The sequence below is a fragment of the Pelobates fuscus genome, chromosome 4, assembly GCF_036172605.1.
Source record: "Pelobates fuscus isolate aPelFus1 chromosome 4, aPelFus1.pri, whole genome shotgun sequence".
In the NCBI taxonomy this organism is placed as follows: Eukaryota; Metazoa; Chordata; class Amphibia; order Anura; family Pelobatidae; genus Pelobates; species Pelobates fuscus.
In genome coordinates this window covers 259,316,909-259,342,925 of record NC_086320.1, presented here as the reverse complement: position 1 = coordinate 259,342,925, position 26,017 = coordinate 259,316,909, and the positions used below count along the sequence as shown (strand labels likewise).

At 38.3% G+C, this 26,017-nt stretch overlaps 1 protein-coding gene across 1 annotated transcript in view; it reads right to left on the bottom strand.

Annotated features, from left to right (window-relative positions):
• Positions 1–11,864: 11,864 nt before the first annotated feature.
• The window catches only part of AVL9 (AVL9 cell migration associated), a 91,223-nt gene continuing 77,070 nt past the window's right edge, over positions 11,865–26,017 (bottom strand). Inside the window, exons 13-16 of the mRNA XM_063450634.1 lie at positions 24,520–24,634; positions 15,833–15,886; positions 14,840–14,928; positions 11,865–13,353 (exon numbers count right to left, since the gene is read on the bottom strand). Of these exons, the coding sequence (XP_063306704.1) occupies positions 13,247–13,353; positions 14,840–14,928; positions 15,833–15,886; positions 24,520–24,634 (365 nt within the window). The 3' untranslated portion in view covers positions 11,865–13,246. The remainder of the gene's footprint in view (positions 13,354–14,839; positions 14,929–15,832; positions 15,887–24,519; positions 24,635–26,017) is intronic.

Sequence of the window (26,017 nt, the reverse complement as noted above, 5' to 3'; positions counted from 1 at the left end):
ACCTTGTCATGGCTAGCTCCTTTAGTATCATGTTGTTGAATCTTAACGGCCTTAATAGCCCAAAAGCAATGACTGGCTCTCTCGAAAATGAATAGATCTAAGGCTGCTTTTGTCTGCCTGCAGGAGACACACTTCTGTGTAAAGAACCCTCCAAAATTTCAGTCTAGGCAATACCCTCAGGCTTATCATGCCTGCTCTCCGAATAAAACAAAAGGTGTGTCGATAATGTTTCAGGCAGACTGGGTCTTCCAACTAGACAAACAGCACGTAGATCCTCTGGGCCGCCTCCTGATTTTGGTAGGCTCCTTGAACGGCATGCACAGAGCTTGCTCACTGGAGTTTGCTTCAAAGTAGGCTATTTCAAGTAGCCTCTTTTAAGTAGGAGTTAAAACAACAGGATTTTAAACTACAAGGGAGTTTAAACCAAGAGAGTAAATATTTCTCACTTGTGTTTTTGGTAACTGGGGATGAGTGCTAGCAAGATTGCAAGTTTTACTCAGTGCCCATCCTGCTGCATGTATGTATGCCTGGATGAATCTGTCCGGGGTCCATACCTCTGTGGAGGGTGTGAGTGAGTGGCTTTTCTGGAAGCTCAGATTGGAGATCTGGAGAGGCAAATTGCAACACTGAGGTAGATTGGCAATCACTGAGCAGAGTGTATTTGGTGCAGGTAGTGGAGTAGGAGGAGACAGTTGGTGAGCAGGCACATAGCTGGGTAACAGTGGGGCGAGGAAGCAGGGGGAGGGAAGAGGAAAGGTTTAGCTAGTTCTGATCTTGTGCAGCCTAACAGTTTTGCCCATTTGAGTGAAAATGTTGGGAGCATCAGCTCAGGAGTAGTTGTACTGCAAGAAGCTGTTCCTTCTAACAGCCGTGGGAACAGCCCCTCTAGTACGGGTGGGGTTGAGAGGGTAAGGAAGGCTAGACAGGTTGTGGTGGTAGTTGACTAATATTAAGAGAGTAGATAGGGTAATCTGCCACTCTGATCATCTCAATCGGACAGTTTGTGGTCTCCTGGGTGCTCGGGTCCGGCATGTTGCCTTCAGAGTGGAGGGATTATTGGGATGGGGATGACCCAGCTGTCATGGTCCATATTGGTACAATGAAAAAGTCAGAGGAAAATAGAAGGTCCTAAAGAATGAGTTCAGGGAACTAGGAAGTAAGCTAAAGAAAATATTACCTGTGCCATGCGCTACAGCAGAAAGGCAGCGGGAGATTAGAGAGGTCAAGCGTGGCTGAAGTCTTGGTGCAGGAAAGAGGGTCTCGGGTTTTTAGAGCACTGGGCCGATTTTGTGCTTGGGTACAACCTGTATAGTCATGATGGATTGCACCTAAACGGAAGAAGGGATAGGAAGGCTAGAAGGTTGGAGGAGATTTTAAATTAGTAGTGGGGGGGGGGGGGGGGAGGGTCAAAGCAATCTAGAAAATGGAGATAGGATAGAAAGTAGATGGGCTTTAGCTCAGTGTAAGGGTGGTGGAGATGGGGGCAGGGGAATACTCAGAACAGAGGTATGTAATATTTCACAAAAAGTACAAATGACTCACGATAATATTAAATGTATGCTTACTAATGCAAGGAGAACTAACAGTAATAATACTGTTATTTACACATTTATAGATCTATTACAGAGGTAATGGGTCACTTACACTCTCCAGAGCCACAACAAGCAGGCTCTGGCTTAGATGTTGTATAATTTTGCACCCCCCACTATCTATTACTTCGTTTTAAAAACACTTAAGTGCCGTTTTGAGTGATTTTAGGCACGGGGTGTAAGCCGCATATCACTTACCTTGCCGGTCTTCAAATCTGCCGACATCAGGATCAGTCGGACCGCCGCTCCCACGCAGAGAATAGATTCATTAAGCATCAGGGCCGCCGGCCGCTATGCGCCCGCCCCTTTTAAAGAGGCAGTGCACTCAGAGGAGCTCTCAGCAAAAGAGCTCAACACACGTACCTTTTGGGGGCGTGGTTATGATAATCATATCCCCAATCATTTAAATGCCCAGTTTCCCTCCAAATCAGTGCCCTTTTGTGGTTCCTAGTTTCTACTCAGCACGTTCCTGTATTCTTTTGGCTATTATTTGTGTATTGACCCGGCTTGCCTTTGACTACTCTTATTTCTGGTTTCCCTGACTCGGCTCGTTCCTCGATTTAGTGTACTTCTGTATTCCTTTGACCTCGGCTTGTTCCTGGCTTTCTTAGTTCCTTTTAGTCCGGCCATTCTAAGGACCGGTATAGGGGCTTTCTATCTGTCTTTATTGTTCTGGTGGTTTTCACACTGCGTATTGGGTATTATCATTACACTGGGGGTAGCTGCATTTACTCTTATACACTAAAGCGCCAATCCACCGCTATTTTATCTTGCATGGATTTAATATTTTCTTACATTTCTCAGTATGTACCATTGGGTAATAAATATAAAAGAAACAAATTGAAACCAATGTGGCTTGGTAGACAAGTAAAACAAGAGCTTAAAAATAAGAAAAGGGCATTTAAAGCATTTAAATCGAATAAATCAGAGGCAGCCTATGTATGATTTAAGGACGCCAATAATGCTTGCAAAAAGGCAATTAAAGTTACTAAACTAGAAAATGAGAAATTGATAGCCAAAGAATGCAAAAGTAACCCCAATTTTTTTTTTCAAATACATCAATTCTAAAAAAACAAGAAATGAAAGTGTAGGTGCACTGGAAACAGAGATGGGTCTGTTAGCTAATGAAGACCAGGAAAAGGCAGACATTTTAAATAATTATTTTTCTTCAGTATATATTAATGAGGATCCTATGGCAAGAGAAATGCAAATGATTGCTGCAAAAAAATGTGATTGGATTACTCAAGACAAGGTGCTACAGCTGTTAAATAAAATGAATGTAAATAAAGCTCCGGGGCCTGACAGTATTCACCCATGAGCACTTACAGAGCTAAGTGGGGAAATAAGTGAACCTCTGTATTTAATTTTTCAAGATTCTTTTGTTTCAGATATTGTACCGGAGGAAGGCAGATGTCGTTCCTGTATTTAAAAAGGGTTCAAAATCCTTACCTGGAAATTATAGACCTGTGAGCTTAACTTAGAGCTTTGTTATTAGCAATAATCCGCATGGTTTTATGAAACATAGGTCATGTCAAACTAACCTAATTGCATTCTACGAAGAAGTAAGTAGACGTATAGATAGGGTGTTACAGTGGATGTGATCTACTTGAATTTTGCCAAGGCATTTGATACGGTTCCTCAGAATAGGTTAGTCTTCAAACTAAAAGAAATTGGTCTAGATGATTATTCTTGGTCTCGGGTAGAACATTGGCTTAAGGATAGAGTACAACGAGTTGTCATTAATGGTACATTTTCAGGCTGGACAAAAGTGGTAAGAGGTGTCCCTCAGGGTTCTGTTTTGGGACCACTTCTATTTAACATATTTATAAATGATCTTGAAATAGGCATTGACAGCCATGTTTCAGTGTTTGCAGATGACCCAAAACTTTGTAAAGTAATAAATTGTGAGCAGGATAGAGAGAGAGAGATTTGGAAAGATTGGGGGATTGGGCACTAAAATGGCACATGAAATTTAACGAAGAGATATGCAAAGTTATGTACTTCAGGGTTGAGAATGCACAAGCAACTTACACCCTAAATGGTAGTGAGTTAGGGATAACCACACACTAGAATGATTTAGGAATTGTTATAGACAACAAATTAGGCAGCAATATGCAATGCAAATCTGCAGTTGCTAAGGCCAGTAAGGTTTTGTCATGTATAAATAGGGGCATAAATTCTCGCGTTGAAAATATAATTTTGCCTCATTATAAAATCACTGGTAAGACCACACCTTGAAAATGCTGTGCTATTTCGGGCACCATTTCTAAAGCAGGATATCATGGCACTAGAAAAAATGCAGAGACGAGCTACAAAAAAAGGAATATAAAAGGAATGGAGCATTTTAGTTACGAAGTAAGGTTAAAACATTGAAATCTCTTTAGTTTGGAAAAACAGCGCCTCAGAGGGGATATTAAACAAATATATTAGGGTCCAGTACAAACCATTATCTGGAAATCTATTCATAAACAGGGCTATACATAGGACATGAGGTCACTCCTTTAGGCTGGAAGAAAGGAGATTTCATCTAAGGCAAAGAAAAGGGTTTGTTACAGTAAGAGCAATAAGGATATGGAATTCTCTGCCTGAAGAGGTGGTTTTATCAGAGCCCATACAGATGTTTAAACTGCAATTGGATAAATACTTGCAAAAACAAACAGGGATATAATTTCTAATTAGTGGGGTAATAGCTGCTTGATCCAAGGAGACATCTGACTGCTATTTTGGGGTCAAGAAGGATTGTTTTCCTGGTTTGTTGCAAAATTGGAAGCACTTCAGACTAGGTTTTTTTTTGCCTTCTTTTGGATTAACAGCAACAACATTTGTGAGGAAGGCTGAACTTGATGAACGCAAGTCTCTTTTCCACTATGTAACTAACGATCACCTCCATTTATGCGCCTAATAATGCAAACCCATTTTTTTCTCAAGAGCTTTTAAGACTACCCAGTAGATGTGCGTGGGACATTCCTTGGTCCCACCGTGGATGTATCCTGAATAAATAGCAAAAGCCAGCATCCCTCTACGAACACAGCTACTCAAAAACTGGCTGTGTTAATGCATAAATATAACGTGTATGACACGTGGCGATGCTTATACCCTGCAGCGAGGGAACTTACGTAATATTCTCCAGTCCACTTCTCGTATAGATATGTGTATGGTGGATCAGGCCATGATGCTAAATGTGTCAGTGACTAAGATCGGTCAGCAGACATGGTCCACTTACTGTCACATTTCGCTCACCGTACCCTGGATGTGGTGAGTGACTTGGAGACTAAATGAGTCTTTGTTAGATAATTCAAAATATGCGGAGGAGATCCGTGACACGATTCTTCACTATTTAGCGGAAAATACGCTGTCACTTTGGTGACCTCTCAGTGGGTTGCCCATAAGGCTGTTTTGCGAGGTGTCATCAGTAAATTGGGTTCGATAGGTAAAAGGGCGGTGCATATGGCTCATATATATAAAATAAATGTATATATATGTATTTAATGTTAAACATATCTAGATAAACTGGCACTAAAGGACACTGGAAATGCACTCTTAAATGCACATACTACATACAAGAAAACAAGGCTAGAAACAAGAAGAAAAAAAAAAACAGAACCCAATACGCTCTACTAAGAGGTGCATAGCAGGAAGAGCACAGTGGTGTGTATAGAGAAAAAAAAAACAACCCTAATATTTATTGAATCTACATATAGATAGTTTGACACATATAAGGTAGCTCTAAAGTAAATATAAAGGGATCGGATCAGAAGGGGAGTAAAAAGAAATACAGACAATACATCTGAAATATAAAGTGCCCACCTAATATCAACTAACCCTGGACAGGTAGATGTGCGTAGACTGGGAGTAGCAATAATAAAAAACCCTTTACAACAACAAAATGAAATGGAGAGGGTGTATAAGGAGTAAAAAGTAGGTGTACTCAGGAGGATCTCTACTAGACCCAAGGACCAGTCACCTTGCGTTTCTTTTATTTTTGATTTTTTGTTTTCACTTGGGTAGCACTATGTCAGTTTTGTGTTTTTGGTGGTAACCTCAGGGATGTTTCCATTCAGGTAGGCACTAATCTTGGTAAATAGGGCTTTTATAAATGTCACTACATGATATGTACCCTTCTGTTGATTTTGCTGAAATGCTCATGGGAATGTCTCAAAGTACTGATATATGTACTCCTTGTATTTGCGCACAGAATGTTTGTTATTGTGTGAATTTTTATTTGAAAATCTAAAAAAAACAAAACAAAAAAAACAAGATATAGAAAAAAAGAAAAAGACTGTACAAGTATGGTTTAACATAACTTAAGTTTCATCTGAACAAACCACAAAATTTCTGGAATGTCCTTTAAACAGGCAAAACCAAAGTGGAGATGTTTATAATCCATAATGCACAGCACCACATTTGGTAAAAACCAAACAACATATCAGCTCTGGCAGGAGGGACCAACCATTAGTGTGTGCAATGTCGCCCTAACTGCAATAAAGCCCTCCTTTTGTTGGATGGCTTAGCACACCGTATTGTCGTTAAGGAGTTATTCAGGCACCACTCCCAGAAGCTCTCTGCCTAAACATGGCTTTGCTTTTTGGGGCAATCAGCTGATGCATTTAGCCAATTAGCTGGACAAGGAAAGGACTCCAGTAAAGATGTTGCAGATTGTCAATATAAATAAGGTTTCAAAAACTTTATATAGCAATTTAAACTTATCCAGTGCAATATTTTTATTTATTTATTTTTTTACCAGGGGAAAAAATCAATTATTTTGGCTGAATAGATTTTTTTTCTATTTACCAGTAGATATTTCTTACTGTGTATTCACAAAATTTCCATACATATAAATGTAAATATTACAACCCCAAGAAACCATAATGTGTTTTTTTGGGTAAAAATACAAGTTTTAAAATTTGAAGGCACAGTAACATGACAAAAATTGAGACAGTAATCCAATATATACTGACCAATGAATGTTTTCAACAATTTTTACATTTTTTTTATTGTGATATTGATAATGAACCAAGATTACTTTTGTTTTGCGGGAAATGTATTTTATAATAAATATAAAAAATAAAGAGTATTGAAACACAGTAATTGTATCCCATAAAGGGTTTTGATAGAGGCATTATTATCATATAATATACTTTGGAAAAGTTTAAACCAAACATTCTATAGATTAACAAGACTTTTCACAATAAAACAGCACTGTAAACAGTTTTAGGCACAGAACTTCTGATTAGAATTGTTCTAAAGTATGTACGTTTTTATTTTTAACAGTGAGATTATTACACCTTCTAAAAGATTAGTGATATGCCCATCAGATAGAATCTCACTACATATTGAAACATACCTTCAAATTGTGTATGTGTGTATATATATATATATATATATATATATCCCCACAGTTAAAATAGAAAAATTACTGTTGAGCATCACCTGCATAACTCAAGGACTTTGGAAAAATCAGGTTTCTGATTCACGATTCAGAAATAGGACATATACAATGTGAGAAAGTAACAGGAGAGAACACTGAATATAGGAGAATTAGACTCTGCTGCAGACGCTTGTGGCCGTCAGTTTGTCTTTCACTGAAATCAGCAGGTTACCTGTGACTGATTACCATCTTGAGCTGCTAGGTCCCTGAGTTGGACTTCTACTTAGCTTAGTAAGTAAATAGGAGGAATCATGGGTTATCATTAAAAAGGACTTCCACATACACAGAAGGGCTAGCTCAGCATTTAGTGAATGTACCCTCTACCCCTAGCAAAACAATCATTTTTAGGATAGATAAAACTCCTACATTTACATGCATATACATACTGAAAACAGCTGATGTTAATAGGAGAACTAAAATCTTCATAACCGCAGTCGGTGTGTGTATAGCCAGGTTAATAGTATATTCACAGAATTATGGCGCTCCACATGGGTTGTAATGAAAAAATATTGTGCAGTCTTAATGTTTACTTTGGCAAAAAATGACAATCTATGTATAGTTTGGCTTATAAGAATTTGTTTTAAGTCTGTCTGGTATATAACCCGTATAGGTTCTAGAAATGGTTTGTGATGGTCTCCCATGACTTGCAGTTAACCAGTTCAGAACAGACACTCAGACACATTAAGCTCTTATCATTCTAAAAGGGACATGCTGATGGTCCCAAACTAGTTACATTTTCTCCCCACAATTTATATAACAGTGTCAAATTGTTTTGTTTCTATGTTGTTTGTAAAATGTATTATTATGAAATACCCAGAGTGGTTTTGTAATTTCCTTGGTTATCATTTAGATCTCAGACATTTTCTTTTTACATGCTGTATGTGGCAACTACATGGCCTTCTGCAGTGTGTTGCAGGGGACAGCTCAGATGCCCCTTAGTCACTATTTACTTTTCACTAACCATCCGGGGTAGGCTTACAGATATATCCATGCTTTTGTCCAGTCACATCTAATAACACCATCAGTCTCTTTACTGGACTGCAGCATCCTCACACTTGGAGGCAGATAGAGATTTAGGTGTGTGTGAGGGGGAGGGGTGGTGTCTAAATAGATTTATGTAGTGAAGGCAAAAAGAGTAGTTTTAAGGGCTATAACTTTCCATACAATATTTTGCAGGTTATTGTTGGGGCATACCAGGTTTAATGGCATTAAGGCTGCAACTGATGTATAAAGCAAACGCATTGGGCCTTCACATTTCTTTTCATTATGATACGTGATCTATGGCTTAAAGGGACACTATAGTCACCAGAACAACTACAGCGTATTGCATTTGTTCTGGTGAGTAGAATCATTAACTTTAGGCTTTTTGCTGTAAACACTGTCTTTTCAGAGAAAATGCAGTGTTTACATTACAGCCTCGTGATAACTTCACTGGCCACTCATCAGATAGCTGTCAGAGATCCTTCCTGGGTCATGGCCTAAAATGCACCCAAACATTCAGTATCTCCACCCTCTGTATGCAGACAATGAATCTCTATGAGGAAAATTCAGTGATTCAATTCAACTCTATGAGGAGATACTGATTGACCAGGGCTGTGTTTGAATTGTGCTGGCTCTGCCCCTGATCTGCCTCCTTGTCAGTCTCAGCCAATCCTATGGGGAAGCATTGTGATTGGATCAGGCCACCACTTCTGATGATGTCAGAGGAAGTTCACAGGCAGAGGCAGCAGCTTCAGACTTGAATACAATATCCTTATGGAGGCAAAGGGGGCCAGATAGTGGTTTTTACACTATAGGGTCAGGAATACATGTTTGTGTTCCTGACCCCATAGTGCTCCTTTAAGACAAATTCCACCCCCCTCCCCCTCTTTAGAAACAAACAAGAAAAAAAAAAAAGTAATTATCATGTAGATCTATTCTAAAGAGTTCAGAATTCAGTTCTGAGGAACTGAAGCAATCCATTCTCCATCACCAACTCTCAACACTATTTGATCATGAACAAAGATGTCACCATCGAAAAAATTGCACATAATAGCTTCTTTCTTTATTTTGAAATGTGTTGAAAAGTATTTCCTTCTAAATATGCTGATTCTCCCAAGCTTATCATCTACTACATGGGTGCAGCCATCTTTAGGTTTTTGAGATGCCAGCATTTGCTCATGATAGTGCTCATTTACAAGTCCTGATGTCTCACTGTTACCTACATGATCTGTGGTAAGAAAAGCAGTATTGAACTTATGAGAACTTAAGGATAAGTTAAGGTATGCATGAATTATTAATAATAATAATAAAAAAAAAATTCCTTTAAGCCTAACAGATACATTCCAAAATATGGGTGCATGTATGGATATTTAATAAGAAGTAAATTACATGGCTTTAAAGGCTCCATAAAGTATCCAATAAGATTTGTGCAAAAAATAATTTGAGCAGGTTTGTCTGAATCAAATTCCTTTTAATCCATACCTGAATTAATTGATCTCTCCAGGATTTACCCGTGAAGTCTTAATTGGATGAACATGCTCAAACTAATTATTGAACATGCTCAAACTAATTATTGAACATGCTCAAACTAATTTTTGAACAAGTCTAGTACCTAAAAGTATAGAAAATTCTGGAGAAGACGAGACCTCCTAGAAAGCTTTTTCTAATTAAGAAATCCGTTCAGATAGTTAAAGCGGGTTTTGACATAATATACTGTAGTTATTTATGACCCAATTCTCAATGCAACCATTCAGGTTTTGTAGGTAAACATACTGGAGAAGAGTTAAGGATTATCTGAATCTCAGACTGTGGGTATGAATGGAGAACTGTATGAAGCGGAATGGTATAGGAAGAGCAAGGAGGATTTAATACACCGTGTATTAAAGACAATGAAGGTGGTAAAAACAGAGATAGTTCTGAATGTCATGAAAGGCCTGGTCACCAGATTTTATCTTTGAGAAGAGCAGCCTGTGTTATAAATCTTTCCTCCCATAAATGCCACCACGTTTTTATGTTTGTGTATGCCCTCTCTTTTGTAGCACAGCTGCATAGGAAATGTTTTTATTTGTGGTTTTAATATATTATCAGTTTCATTTTGTGGTTCAAAAAAAATAAAATAACCCCCCCCCAAAAAAAAAAATTTTTTAAAATAAATAAATAAAATAAAAAGTCCTGCAATCTCAGGCATGGTCTATGAAAAGTACATTCAGTTTGCTTACTAACCTACTAACTGGCTGCATTCAAACATTTCCAAATGACCCAAACATCTTTACTAAACATACACTAAATATGGGGCATGACAGTTTGCACAGTATTGAACAACATATAGATTTATTTTCTCATTCAAACACATAGTCTTGTCTACAAAACAAGACGTGAAGACATAATAAATCTAGGAATGTTGCCACGTATCAACAGTCACAAATGAATAAACACAAATCCGTACATAAGGAAATCTCATGCACTGCGCTATATCAATGCAAGATCCCAGGGTACTTTTTGTTCTTGGAGTGCTTGCTAATCAAAGCAAGACCAATTGGATATTTAATGTAAAGGATACCAGCTAGAACGCAAAGATGATTTTAAGAACAGGACCAATATATAACAGAAAGATCACGGTCATCTTTACAAGCAAAGATTCCTGAAAAGGATAACATTTGATTAAAAATTCAGCACTGTATTGTGGACTAATGAATACCTAACCAGAATCATTATGTTTTCTCCATGTATGCGTACACAAACTAGGTTATGAAAACGTGTGTATGTGTGTGCTATACCATCATGTTCTCATAGGTTACATACTCTAATAGAAACATAGAATGTGACGGCAGATAAGAACCATTCGGCCCATCTAGTCTGCCCAATTTTCTAAAATACTTTCATTAGTCTCTTATATCTAAGATAGCCTTATGTCTATCCTACGCATGCTTAAACTCCTTCACTGTATTAACCTCTACCACTTCAGCTTGAAGGCTATTCCATGCATCCACTACCCTCTGCGTAAAGTAATACTTCCTGATATTATTTTTAAACCTTTGCCCCTCTAATTTAAGACTATGCTCTCTTGTTGTGGTAGTTTTTCTTCTTTTAAATATGGTCTCCTCCTTTACGGTGTTGATTCCCTTACTGTATTTACATGTTTCTATCATATCCCCCCTGTCTCGTCTCTAATATTGTGAGAGTTCCCATTGTGAAATATAAGGATGGCTTGACTCAGTCACACAACGAAGGCTGTCTTGTCCACAAATGGATTTGGAAAATAAACAGATCATTTTAGAGAGAACAAAAAGTTCATACAGGTATATTCAAAGTTATAGCATGATATGTGGGTAATAAATTTTTATCCCTGAACTTAAAACATAATTTTGAGCGCTAGCTTGTTATTAACCATTTAAGATTTTTCTTGTGTTAATCCTTTCTACTTAGTGCATTGAACATAGACAAACAGTAGTGTAACGGAAGACTAGTCATACATGCTCTTTGCACCCCATCTCTTTAACCATACTGTAGAGTGGGGGGAGGGGATGTGTATATTTGTTGCTCTCTACCCAATAGTCAAGAGTAATTACGAGCCATCTCTTTATATACACAATTTAACCTTACCTACACATGTAGTAATAAAGCATTAAATATGGTATATAAAAAAAAATATGAACAGCTCATTCCAGATTCTATCATCTGCTGCAAACCAAACAAAATGTATATTATGCAATCACCAATTGCACCTGACATCTTCGATAGACATTGCAATAATTGGTGCATTAAAGAGACATGCTTTACAAAATCAATTAAAATTACATAAGAAAAAAAAACCTGGATATCTTATTTTCTGTAAAACAAAAAACTATATTTAAAATGGTGCATAATTGAAATAATGTTTGTAGAGACCTTTCCTGACAACATCCAATGAAAACTGGAATTACAGTATCCAAAATGAAAAGAATTGGTTAAGTATAAACCAGTCTTATAAAATACACTTCAAACAAACATTTTCTGCAACCTACTTATTAAAAGGGACACACCAAACACCATAACCATTTTGTAGTGGTTATGATACAAGGACTCTGACCATGACTTCTCAACATTTAAAACTGTTGTGTATTTTTTTTTTTTTTTACATTTTTTATATATATACTCTAAAATGTTTGTTGCAAAATGTTTTAGAATTTATAAAGAAAACTGGATAAAAGATGAGAAAGGGAGGAAACAAAAAACAAACAGTCACTCCATGGTACACAGCTGGTCGGTTTTACATAACAATGTTAGAGGAAAAACATTTACCGTGCTAATCAATACTGACCATATCTACAAATTCAGATAGAAAAATCATCAATGATTTGTAAAACCTTTCATTTCTGTACTACAGGGGTGTAAATCCAGTGTATATATAGAAGCCAACAATAGATTGAAGCTTACAAAAAAAAAAAAAAAAAACACCTCCTGATCTCCAAGTAATAAACCAAGAGCCACATGAATTACAAGTTTGGTAAAATACCCTTATTCTTTGAATCATATGATCCATAGCAGCATCTCCTTAATTCATTGTACACTCTGACGTTTCTCCCTAAGTTTAGCAAGTTCATAGACTCTGTGTTCTGCTTTTATTCTTCATGGGGTTTTAAGAGATTGGGCATCATAATTAACGGACAGAAATAACTACTCTTCTCTTGCGATTTTAGGGGCAAGTTGAGAGCTTTACAATAATAATCATAATATGTTAAAATACTTTGGAAAATAGATGCTTTACCTAGACACCAAATACTTAACTTTGTTTTCAAGATCCCGGATAAGTGAACTTCAGAACAGTTTTGAGAAATCTAGACCTAAAATTCAACATTTCTGTGATTGCTTATCCAATGGAATTGGAGTAAATTGCAATTTTGGACTAGCATATATTTATCTTGGAATTTGCAGAAAATCTATTTTAGTTTAATGCTAAATATGACAGAAAACCCCACAAACAAATTGCCCCTATCAATAAAATGAGATAGAAATAAAAGCAGATCAATTTGTGAGAGAATTCAAGTCGAAGATAAATTGCAATGTAAACTATAGAGGAACAAATTCAATAACTGCTACCTGTGTAATATGGGTAAGCCGTGGTTGGCCAAGCAAAATGAGCAAACTGTTCACATTATTTGTCCTTACAATGAAACAGGCTTTTGCCAACACCAACAATGAATAAAAATTGGCGCCACGGACACTGGTGTGCAGCTATATAGATACACCATGAAGAGCACAGCCTTATTTAGTGCTTGTCTTCATCTGGCTCTTGTGTTGATGGCTGAGAGAATGTAGAAAGCCACGAGGACATTGCAGACTTGGCGCTGATTAGAGCTCCTCCCACAGATTGGCCTACAAAGTACAGGAAACAGGAGACACCTTAGTACCAGATCACATCGGTTAGTTGTATTGAAAAACTAATGCAAATTGGAACATGAATAAAACACATTTTGATCCCCAGAGTTTCCCGATTAAATCTCTTCCAAGTATTCGTGGGATCCTATCTAGAGAGCGAAAATGACTCCCTCCCCAAACACACACTGTCACATTGTAAGCAGAGGAGAGGAGAAGTTGTGAGTCTACACTACTTATTCATTACCATGCAGGTTCTACCATAGTAGCAGGTGCCCTCTGCCTTGGCACACATGCTCCAGACCCATAAAGAATGTTAGCTGGCTGAAGTGCTACGTGTGACGAGTGTGTCCACAAAGTACAAAGAAGCAAATAAAAAATTATGCAGTGCACACAGAATTAGTTGAGAATAGTGACTACCTCAATGTTACACATTCACATGGTGAAAGGAAGTCCGTTATTACTTAGTATGTGTGCTGAACTATATTTGCTGTTGATATTTGGGAAGAACACACTAACTTTTTTGGAAAATACATTAAAACTGTAAACATAAATGAATGAAAAAGAGACACTTGTGAATTCCCTTGATGTAATGCAAGTCTGCAGCTTCTAAAGGAATCAGGCTGTCTGAGATTGTTCAGGCAACACTGGGCCATCTATTGTTTACATTTGGAGGTCTGTAGACAACTTGTAAATGACTGCCCAGCAGTTTTTCTTTTTAATAAAATAACAAGGTTCAGTTTGATGTATGTTTTTAATTATAGTGAATGTATTTGGCTGCCTTACATGCCCTCTAAGAAAATTATGAACTAGACTTTTGTAAATCTGTAAAACTGCAATAAACAGAATGAAGGGAGACATGGAAGCTCCTTGAAACATAGCGTATGCAAGGATAATAGGTAAGTGTGTCACCAAACTATTTTGGTTTATCAGTGAAAATGTATTAGTACAGCAGGGTACAGTCTTAAATGGACAGAAATTTTGGATTAAGTACTCGTCATATAGAGTTTCCATCAAAAAACCCTGCATAACAACTAGCTCTACCCCTGTTCATCACAGTGAACTCTAGCCTGTCTAACAGGTCTTCGTGGAATGAATTGCTGCCTGCATGCAGTTTGTGAGGTTATCCCATCACAGAGCATGCATTAGAATCATATTAGTGTGTATATCCGATTTCCATGCATAAACATGCACTGGGAAGATATGCCTCTCACATTAAGTTAATGAGTTTTGTAATGTGTGAGGAATGAGCAAATTGAGAAACTCCTCTACTGATCGAATGCTCTATACTAAAAGTATTAGGACAGTGACACAAACCAGTAATAATTTCAATAACTGCAATGGTGACATTGTTCCCCGGTAAAGGCTAGACAGATCTATGAAACAACCTCTATAGATTTATTCAATTTACAACACTTCTATGTTCTATGCAAAATTAGAAATAAAAAAAATCATTCTGTCTTCCATGACTAAGCATTGCTCTTACCCACTGCTTTTCCAGTCTGAACCATGTTTCTGCTGGTAGTAGCTACGGCATTACCAATCTTCTTGCCACGCTCACTGTTCTGAACAGAGCTGTAACAGAGACAGACAATGATTTCTATGAACTCCGCTATGGAAAATCCACTCCCAGACATACTTTTGTGGAGAGAGAAACATTAAGAATGCAATCCCTTTTTATATATATATATATATATATATATATATATATATATATATATATATATATATATATATATATATATATATATAAAAAAACACCTAATCCTTGCACACAGACTTGAGTTATAATACCCGGGTGCTTGCAATCCAGGGTGAATTCAAATATCCAAATACAAGGTATGACCAGCACTCATGGTTTTGTTGAAGGGTTAAAATCTGTAGATTTTATTTAAACATATTTAAAAATGGCAGCTCGAAAAGCTGCCATTTTTAAATATGTTTAAATAAAATCTACAGATTTTAACCCTTCAACAAAACCGTGAGTGCTGGTCATACCTTGTATTTGGATATATATATAGTTAATACAATGTTAAACAAAAATCTGTACACCAGTCAAGCCATAAGACTTGCCCACATAAATCCCAAAACTGCAGTGATGTTGCAACCGCAAAGGATTCTGGGTGGGCATATGCAAATTAGTTTAACAAAGAATCACATTTTTGCCTCATTCCATTTTAAACATGGATTCCTTTTAATCTGTGTTTGCAGTATACAACTGCTTGGAACACAATTTAGGAAAAGATGCAAAACCAGTGAACCACATTTGATATATATTTTTTTTTTTTACTATTTGTAAAATAGTAAAAAATCAGTAGAATAATTTTGATTACAACTGTATATACTCCATCCCTCACCACACAGACCACCCCACCTACCTGGTTTCATTTACTTCTTGTTTTGTAATGTGCAGAGATATATTATGTTAATTCACAAATCATGTATGTCTGCATTCATATGTCTAAATGTAAATACTTACTGTGAAAATCTTAACTTTACATCAGCAACACTGTAATGTCCTTGGAATGGATGGCTGGAAACAAAGAAAAACAAAAGACTGGTTATCATGATGTTTAACCCCTTAAGGACTGAGCCAAATGTACACGTTGTAAACAAAACAAAACGTAAACAAAACCTGGCATTTGCGCTATATGTCTGTCCAACCGTAATTCACCTCTTTCATATTAAATCCAACCACCCTTATTATATATCATTTTATTCAAGGGAAACTGGGCTTTCATTTAATATCAAATATTTAGCTATGAAACATAATTTAATATGAAAAAAATGGGAGAAAATAAGAAATGTTATTTTTTTAGTTCTACATGACATTTTAACTGTCAATGTCATAATACTGTTTGCTGAATACAAATATGTGTATTTTATTGCAGTAAAAGCAAAGTCTAACGTGTAAAACAGTACCCCCTATGTACAGGTTTTATGGTGTTTTGGGAAGTTACAGGGTCAAATATAGCACGTTACATTTGAAATTGAAATTCGCCAGACTGGTTACGTTGCCTTTGAGACTGTATAGTAGCCCAGCAATTAAATTTACACCCATAATGGCATACCATTAGCAATAGTAGACAGCCCAAGGTATTGCAAATGGGGTATGTCCAGTCTTTTTTAGTAACCTTTTGGTCACCAACATTGGCCAAAGTTAGCGTTAGTATTTGTTTGTGTGTGAAAAATGCAAAAAACGCAAATTTTGGCCAGTGTTTGTGACTAAGTAGCTACTAAAAAAGACTGGACATACCCCATTTGCAATACCTTGGGTTGTCTACTATTGCAAATGGTATGCCATCATAGGGGTAATTTTCATTCTTGGGCTACCATAGGGTCTCAAAGGCAACATAACCAATCTGGCGAATTTTAATGTGAAAAAAATGAAACACCAGCCTTATATTTGACGCTGTAACTTTTGAAAACACCATAAAACCTGTACATGAGGGGTACTGTTGTACTCGGGAGACTTCGCTGAACGCAAATATTTGTGTTTCAAAAAAGTAAAAAGTATCACAGCAATAATATCGTCCGTGTAAGTGCTGTTTGTGCGTGAAAAATGCAAAAAAAGTCACCTTTACTGGCGATATCATCGTTGTAATACATTTTACGGTTTTGAAACACTAATATTTGTATTCAGCAAAGTCTCCTGAGTAAAACAGTACCCCCCATGTACAGGTTTTATGGTGTCTTGGAAAGTTATAGGGTTAAATATAGTGCTAGCAAATTAAATTCCCTATACTTTCAGCATGGGTGGTCAGGCAGGTCCCGCTAATTGTAATTAATTAAGATACCTAATTATGTAAAAAACAGACAATTTTACTTACCGTAAATTCTTTTTTTCTTAATATGGTGGCAGTAACTTATGGGTTTTGCTCCTCCCTGTGGACAAGACATCTTAACAAGCATCTTGATTAAAAAGGACCCTCCCCCTTTCCCTATAAGAAGCATAACCGCAAAACCTACCCCAGTACATGACAAGAAAAGAAACACAGACAAAAATATCTACTGCAAAAAATTATTTAATAAAGAGGGAGGGAAGCAGTACTGCCACCATATTAAGAAAAAAAGAATTTACGGTAAGTAAAAATTTCTGTTTTTTCTGTCATATGGTGGCAGTAACTTACGGGATATAGCAAGATACCCATCTGGGCGGGACCTTAGGCCACCACAGCTTGTAACACCTTACGCCCAAAAGCAGCTTCACAGACAGAGAATATGTCTAGCCGATAGTGCTTGATAAAGGTGTTGAAAGACGACCAGCACGCTGCCTTGCAGATGACCTCTTGAGATGCAAGTGCTTTTTCCGCCCATGAGGTAGCCATTGTTCGGGTAGAATGGGCCTTGACTGTAGCTGGAGACTGAAGACCTGTCGAAGAATACGCCAATTCGATAGCTTGAATGAGCCAACGGGATAAGGTACCGCAGGAAGCTACCTTACCCTTGAGGTGCCCCTGAAAATTAACAAATAGATGGTCCAAATTTCTGAATTCTTTTGTTCTGTCTAAATATACAAATAACGCTCTTCTGACGTCCAATTTTTGCCATCTGAGCTCTTGAGGAGACGAGGCATCGCTAAAAAATGAAGGTAATATAATTGGCTGATTAATATTCTTTGAAGACAATACTTTAGGTAGAAAAGACGGTCTTGGATAAAGAACAACCTTGTCTTCGTGAAATATGGTTTATTTATCCGATGAGGATAGAGCTTGAAGTTCTCCCACTCTTTTGGCCGACGTGATGGCAACCAGAAACAAAACTTTAAGAGAGAAAATCTTTAATGGAACTTCCTCCAAAGGTTCAAAAGGATGAACACTAAGAGCTTGTAGGACCAGGGCTAAGTCCCAAGTTGGAAACACTGATTGTTTAGGTGGTCTTTTGAGGCTGATGGACCTAAAACATCTTCTGATGAAGACATTGGATGCCAAATCCTTAAGCAGAAAAATATTTAAGGCTGATATTTGAACTTTGAGAGTGGAGACTCCCAGAACAGCTTCAAACCCGTTCTGTAAAAAATGGAGAATGTTATCTATGGATCGATGTAAAACCGGGTACTGGTGATCCTTACACCAGTGAAGAAACTTAGACCAAATCCTAAAGTATATCTCAGACGTCGATTTTCTAGTAGCATGGAGTAAGACCGCTATTCTGTCTTCTTGCAAACCTTTGTTTCGAAGGATCAGCCTTGCAGTAGCCAAGCCGTCAACCTGAATATTTCTAGCACTTTCAAGGGCAGGTCCCTGTTCACGATGAGAAGGTTTGATCTGGAAAGTTCCCAATAATTGATGGTCATCTTCTTTAGAGCCGAAAACCAGACTCTGTTTGGCCAATATGGGATTATTGCCAATACTCTCGCTCTGTCTGTTCGTATCTTGAGAAGGACCTTTGGGATTAATGGCAGAGGTGGAAAAACATAAGCTAGGCGAAAGTCCCACTTTATTGATAAAGCGTCTATCCAATTGGGTTGATCTGTTCTGAATAGGGAGGCGAAATTGTAAACCTTCTTGTTTGAAGCTCTTGCCATCAAGTCTACCTCCGGCACTCCGAATCTTTCTGTCAAGATTATGAAAATTGCTGGGTTCAACGACCATTCTTTTTGGTCCCACTTCCCCCTGCTTAAATCGTCGGCTATTATATTATCGCTGCCTTTTATGTGAACTGCCGCAATGTCTTCCAGATTTCTTTGTGCCCATTCCATAATATCTGCACAAAAACTGTAAAGCTTCCTTACTTTGGTTCCTCCTTGGCGATTGATATAAGAGACTACTGTACGATTTTCTGATTGGATCTTGACTGCTCTTTGAAGTAACCAAGGCCTGAGGTGATGTAGAGCGTACAGGACTGCTAATAATTCTCTGAAATTTGCAGATTCCTTTGCCTCCCTGGACGACCATTTTCCTTGGAACATGGTGGAGCCTAAGTGCGCTCCCCAACCTGTCCTTGAAGCGTCTGTAGTGACTATTAGCCAGTCTTTTGGACGAAAAGATAATCCTCCTGAAAGGCACTCTGAGGTTTTCCACCAAGCAAGCTGAGTTTTCACTTGAGGGGATAACAAGAATTTTTTGACCAGGTAGTCAGGATGTTCCATTGTAATGGTCTGACCTCTGACCTTGCCCATTTGACTGCTGGAAAGGTGGTAATTAGAAGTCCCAAAACGCCCATGGCCTGTCTGAAGTAACAACTTCCCATCCTTTTTCGTTTGGGAAGAAAAATTGACATGGAGACTGAATTGATCTTGAAGCCGAGAAACTATTTCTCTTGTTGGAACGCAAACTGACTTCTTTAGATTTAAGATCCAGCCATGGTTTTGAAGAAATCTTATAGTGACCTGCAGGTCCTTGCGCAGCTGTTCTTCTTTATGTGCCATTAGAAGCCAGTCGTCCAAATAAGGGATAATCGATATTCCCAATTCCCTCAAATGAACTGTTAGAGGAGATAGGATCTTTGTAAATATCCTTGGGACAGACCGAACGGCAGAGCCCTGAACTGGAAATGAACGGTGGATCTTCTTTTTTTTTTAATCGCAAATCTTAAAAAATTTCTTGAAGCGGTAGCAATCGGCACATGTAGATAAGCATCTTTTAAGTCTATTTTTACCATAAAGTCGCCTCTGAGGAAGTGAGGAAAAATAGAAGTGATTGACTCCATGCAAAATCTGTGATAGGGGATAAACCGGTTTATATTCTTTAAATCCAGAATGGGACGAAAAGAGAGGTCTGGTTTTGGAACCAGAAATAATCTCAAATAGACTCCCCGAAACGTTTGCTTTAGTGGTACTCTTTCTATCACCCTTTTGTGTAACAGAAGTATGGTCTGACAATATAGGGCCTGTGTTTTCTTTGAAGACTGGTATGTGGATACCAGAAACCTTGCTCTTGGTTTCTCCGTAAATATAATCTTGTGTCCCCGTTGGATAAGCCTTAGAACCCAGGGATTTCTTGTGGTCTGTTCCCATACTGGAAAAAAATATTGGAGCCTTCCTCCCACACTTCTGGCGTCAGAAACGTCTCTCTTTGTTTCTGAAGGTTCTTTTGACCTCACCTCTTTGTTCAAATCTCCGATTTTTATCCCATCTTTGAAAAAAATGTGGTCTCTCTTGATAAGATCTATTTTAATACTGGAAATTCCTGTACCCTGATATCCAGGAGAACTTCTTAGCTTGAGGAAGCGCTTTTTTGGTTTCTGACATTTGCCTAATGATTTCCTATAAGGGAGCGCCAATTAATTTAGATTTTTCCAGTGGGAGTTCACAAAGGACCGATTTGGAAGCTGTATCCGCCGTCCAAGACCTTAACCATAGGGCACTTCTTGTTACAGAAGACAATCCCATAATCCTGGACGCCAATTTAAGAACTTCTACCGACATATCCAAAAAGGTATTCGTTTGCCAAGTGCATTTTCTGAAACATGTGACTAAGTTCATTAACCTGGTCAGAAGATAAAATCTCTTGTACCGTATTTAGCCAAATGCCATTTGCTCTGGCCACTGCTGCTCCTGCCAGAAAGCCCTGCATTGAAAACCGGCTGTCTGATAAGCTCGCCTACAAGAGGTTTAGGCTCTTTTATCCATAGGATTCTTCAAAGCTGAAGTCTCCCCTATAGGGATAGTGTTTTTTTTTTTTTAGCAATCTGCGCCACCTGAACATCTACTTTTGGGAGATCTTCCCAGATAACTTCGCCAGCCAGTTTGAAGATATCCTTGAAGTGTCTGGAAATGAAGGCATGTTTTTCAGGATTTTTCCCTGAAAATTAGATCAACCAGGCTTTGTTGAACAGAAAAACCTCTTTTGGGATTCTCAGATCCCTGAGGCAGGATTGTTAGGTTAACTTCCTTAATAAATTTCGGATTTCATCCGAAGGAAACCCCGCCGGTTCACTTGATGAGGATCCCGATTCATCCTAATCTATAGAGGAAATATATTCTCCGGATGACGATTCAGATGTAGATTATCTTCTTTTTTTGATCTTTTGTTGTATAGGGGATTCCACCTTTTTAGACACTTTAATAGTCTCCAAGGTTTGGGCCAGATTCTCTTGGAACCAGGTTAGGAAAGATTGCATATCCTTTTGCTTATCTCTTTCCAAAGAGTTTGCAGTACACTGACTGCATATTTTCTTCCTTGATCCGTCTAGAAGAGGAGTTGCACATTCACTGCAAACTAGATGTTTGGATTTCACCGTAGCCTTTCTAGGCATGGAGGCAGTCAGTTTTTCCTTGTCCATCTCAGGAGAGGCTGGGCTAGACATATCTGTTGGAGAAATATATAAACGGAGGCTTAGAATGATTGAAAATTCCCATAAATTCTTCAGAAAATATTTTAAAGTAAAGATTTCTATTAATCTTACCTCAAAATACCTCTGAGCCATGCAGGTGACACGGCGTACCTCTTCTGACCTGCATCCATGCAGTCAGTGGGTACCTGCACAGCTCTTTTTTGCGCCAGAATTCAAATTTTCGCGTTTTTTTTTTTTTGTATGTCTCTTTAAGCTTCAGGATTGCGCATGCGTTTTTGCGCACCCGGAAGCTTAGGTGGAACACATCACCACCCGGGCGTGCGTTCCACCGCTGTGCGCTTGCTCAGCAACGAGCTCCGCCTCCCAGGAGCCTTTTGCCGGAAACATTCTCGGCATAAGAAGACAAACCTCTGATTGCTCCGTAACGAATAGGAGCATGGGTCTCTCAGCGTACCGCCCAGGCAGCTCTCGGACCGGGTCCCCCAGACAGACAGCCCGTATGTCTCACCCTGTGGATGTCCTGTCCTTCCCTATCGGGACAAGAAAGAAGACTGGGGTAGGTTTTGCGGTTATGCTGCTTATAGGGAAAGGGGGAGGGTCCTTTTTAATCAAGATGCTTGTTAAGATGTCTTGTCCACAGGGAGGAGCAAAACCCATAAGTTACTGCCACCATATGACAGAAAAATATTACATAAATATATATGTAGAATTAATATATGTATATAGATATATATAATATTTTTTTTATTTATACATAGGTATATATATATATATATATACACGTATATATTTATGTATATAGATATATATTATTTCGTTCTATGTGTATTTTGATATATATATATATATATATTAATATCACAATACAGTTAGAACGAAATAACACATCTATATATTTTTTAATTACCTTATATACTCGAGTATAAGCCGAGTTTTTCAGCACATTATTTGTGCTGAAAAACCCCAACTCGGCTTATACTCGAGTCAATAGTCTGTATTATGGCAATTTGCATTGCCATAATACAGACAGGGGCTGTGGGGGCTGTCAAAGAGTTTACTTACCTCTCCTGCAGCTCCTGTCAGCTCCCTCCACCTCCGCGCCGTCCGTTCAGCACCTCGGTCAGCTCCCAGTGTAAGTCTCGCGAGAGCCGCGGCTCTCACGAGACTTACAGTGTGAGCTGAACGGACGGCGCGGAGGAGAAGGGAGCTGACAGGAGCTGCAGGACAGGTAAGTTACAGCTCTGACAGCCCCCTTCTCCCCCCCACTGAACTACCAATGCTGGACCACCAGGGAAGGAGAGCCCCCCTCCCTGCCATATATCAAGCAGGGAGGGGGGACGAAAAAAAATATATAGTAATAATAAAAAAAATATTAAATTAAATAATAAATAATAATAATAATAATAATAAATAATAATAAATAAATTTAAATAATAAAAAAAATTGCCCACCCCCCACCAAGGCTCTGCAACACACACACACACACACGGCCCTCATACACACACACTGCCCTCATACACTCACACTGCATTCATTATACACACACTGCATTCATTATACACACACTGTAAATAAATATTCAATTAATATATTTTTTTTAGGATCTAATTTTATTTAGAAATTTACCAGTAGCTGCTGCATTTCCCACCCTAGTCTTATACTCGAGTCAATAAGTTTTCCCATTTTTTGGGGGTAAAATTAGGGGCCTCGGCTTATATTCGGGTCGGCTTATACTCGAGTATATACGGTATTTATATACGGGATCCCAGGTGAGTCCCCCCCAACCGCGATAACCGGGTAAGTAACAGAAAACCGGAGGGCGTACTATTACGTCCTGCGGCGTTTAGAGCCGCTTAGAATAGGGCGTAATAGTACGCCCTCCGGTTTTAAGGGGTTATTAGGATTTGCAGCTAAAAAATAAATAAAAAAAACGCATCAGGTGATATATACACACACACACACACACACACACACACACACACGTACAGGTAGTGATCAGCACGCTCGGACTTTTGAAGGTTAAAACTTACAGTTTATTAGTAATCCATTAAAAATAAGATCAACGTTTCAGTCCCAGCAGGGACTTTCATCAGGATCAGAGACTATATGTGCAGTAGGAAGATTTCTCTTCTCTGCACAGGTTATCATAGTTTGCTTAATGTTTGGATATACAGAACGGACTGGGCGTCAGGTTTCCATAGTGATGACGTCATGATGCGGGACATTACGTGATGACATAATCGGGGTCAGTCAATCACTCATTCTGGCTCCGACCAAGTTTGTCTCAGACAGTATCCCTTCACTTATTGAGTAAGTGTATATTGGTGGTGGGTATATTTGATTGTCTTTTAAGATGTTATTTTTATCATGATGAAAGTTTGGCTGACAAACTGAAACGTTGATCTCTTAATTGAAGATAATAAAAGTTAAGTATTATTTTTAATACCTTTGGAATCCTGAAAGTGCTCTCTCTATGCTACTTGGAGATATATAAAAGACAATCTGAGATGGATTAATAATAATTTCATCCAACCATTAAAGGGACACTATAGTTACCAGAAAAACTACAGCTTAATGTAGTTGTTCTGTTGAGTATACTCAGTTCCTGCAGGCTTATCTTCAGCAACCACAAAGCAAAATGTAGATGTTTCAGTGGACCTAAACATCTAGCAGAGGATCGCCACTATTCTAAAGATTAAAATTTTTTTTAGCTAACACACACACTTGTGCACGCACACACAATTTTGGCTGTTTTGTTTGTGGTTATATTGTATTCAGTAGGATTAAGGAAGCATGGACAGATGCCCATATTGGAGTTATTTTAATGTACAAAAATATGTATGTCACAAAACATGAGGTGAAAATAAATATAATATATATTTGCCTTTGCATTTGTTATTAATTTAATCAGAACATTTGATTTCTTACCTTGGATTCACCTCTGCGAGAGCTGGGTGTTTGTTACTGTTCCACACTCTGTAATTGTGTGTAATTTTCCAAGTGCTTACAAAAGCAGATCCATAATCTGATAGCTTTTCATTGTCTGTATAATGACAGTTTTTAGTGTTAGGTAGAAAAAGAAATGGTAAAGAAAAATGGTCCTACTAAATGTGTGTAGGTGAAAAGGCACAAAAACTGGTTCTAATAAAAATGTTTAACATACTAGATATGATAAGATTGTTAATATAACAACATTTAAAATGCATTTGTCTGCTTGCCATGATTATTGCTGTATGAGTAGTCACCATAAGGCTGAAATCTCACTGTAGATCACAATACATTACCAGCAATTTTACAGTTTATCATGATGCAACTATACTATACTGTGACGGACCCTCTCGCTACCTAAGCTACTTAGATCCCTCCCCAAATGCCACCCCTCTTTTAAAAGACTACCTTCACTACCAACATACCATCCAGCCCATGTCTCACAGCCCAGCGCCCCTTCCTAGCGGCTCAAGAGTCACCCTTCACCGGCCAGGGGGCCGTTGCAACATGGTGCGCCTGACTGGGAGCAACCCCGAACTTTCCTGGAACTTTAACGTGGATCGCAGAGTCACCGTGGCACGCTAAAACTTTAGCAATCAGGGCGCTTTTTAGAGGGTTAAGCAGAAGTGTGTTGAAATTTCACTGGGTCTTTGCTATTCTCTGATCCGGCGTGGTGTACCATGCCTTTGACTGGTTGGTTGTTCCCTATCTCACAAAAGGGGTTCCTAGAGATCTGGGGAGAGGCATGCTCTAAAGTCTTGGGTATCCTTAGATGCCTCATCAACTTACTCCACATCCTCTCCAAATAGCACCAGCGGTTGGGTGACCGAGAGACAACCGATCAAACGTTCACCAGGATGTGACACAGTTTCAATGCAGTGAACAGTTCTATAGCGATTCAAGGAACCTTTCCGTCAAAAGCTCAATTTGTGAATGGGTCCAGGCAATCCCCATAGTTCGACCAGCTCCAGCTAGGGGGGTAGAATAAGCACCCGTGGCCCATCCTACTCTCACCTCACAGTGAGAATATCCCACGGAGTATTTTTTTTTTAGATGGTACTGGGACACGGTACATAGTTTGTGTGGAGAAGGCCAAACCCCTCCACGAGCCCCAGGAACAGAGATATCCATTACTGATTAAGTTTGAACACAATATACTACCGGTGCGAAAGGGGCAATGAACTACCATTTGCAAAATAGCATATGGTTGTGAACAAAAATGACTGATAATGGCAATTGCTGTTCATTACCAGATTAAAAAAAAGATCAGTTACTTATCAATGCTATATACACACATTATGAAACGTATAAATTACAGAAATATTGGAAGGCTCCTGTCATACAGTAAAGGTATATTAAAAAAATGAATACATTAAAAATTGTTTTCAGTTGACAATTGTCCTTTAAGTCACTGTCCAAGAAACATGTAGAAAATTAG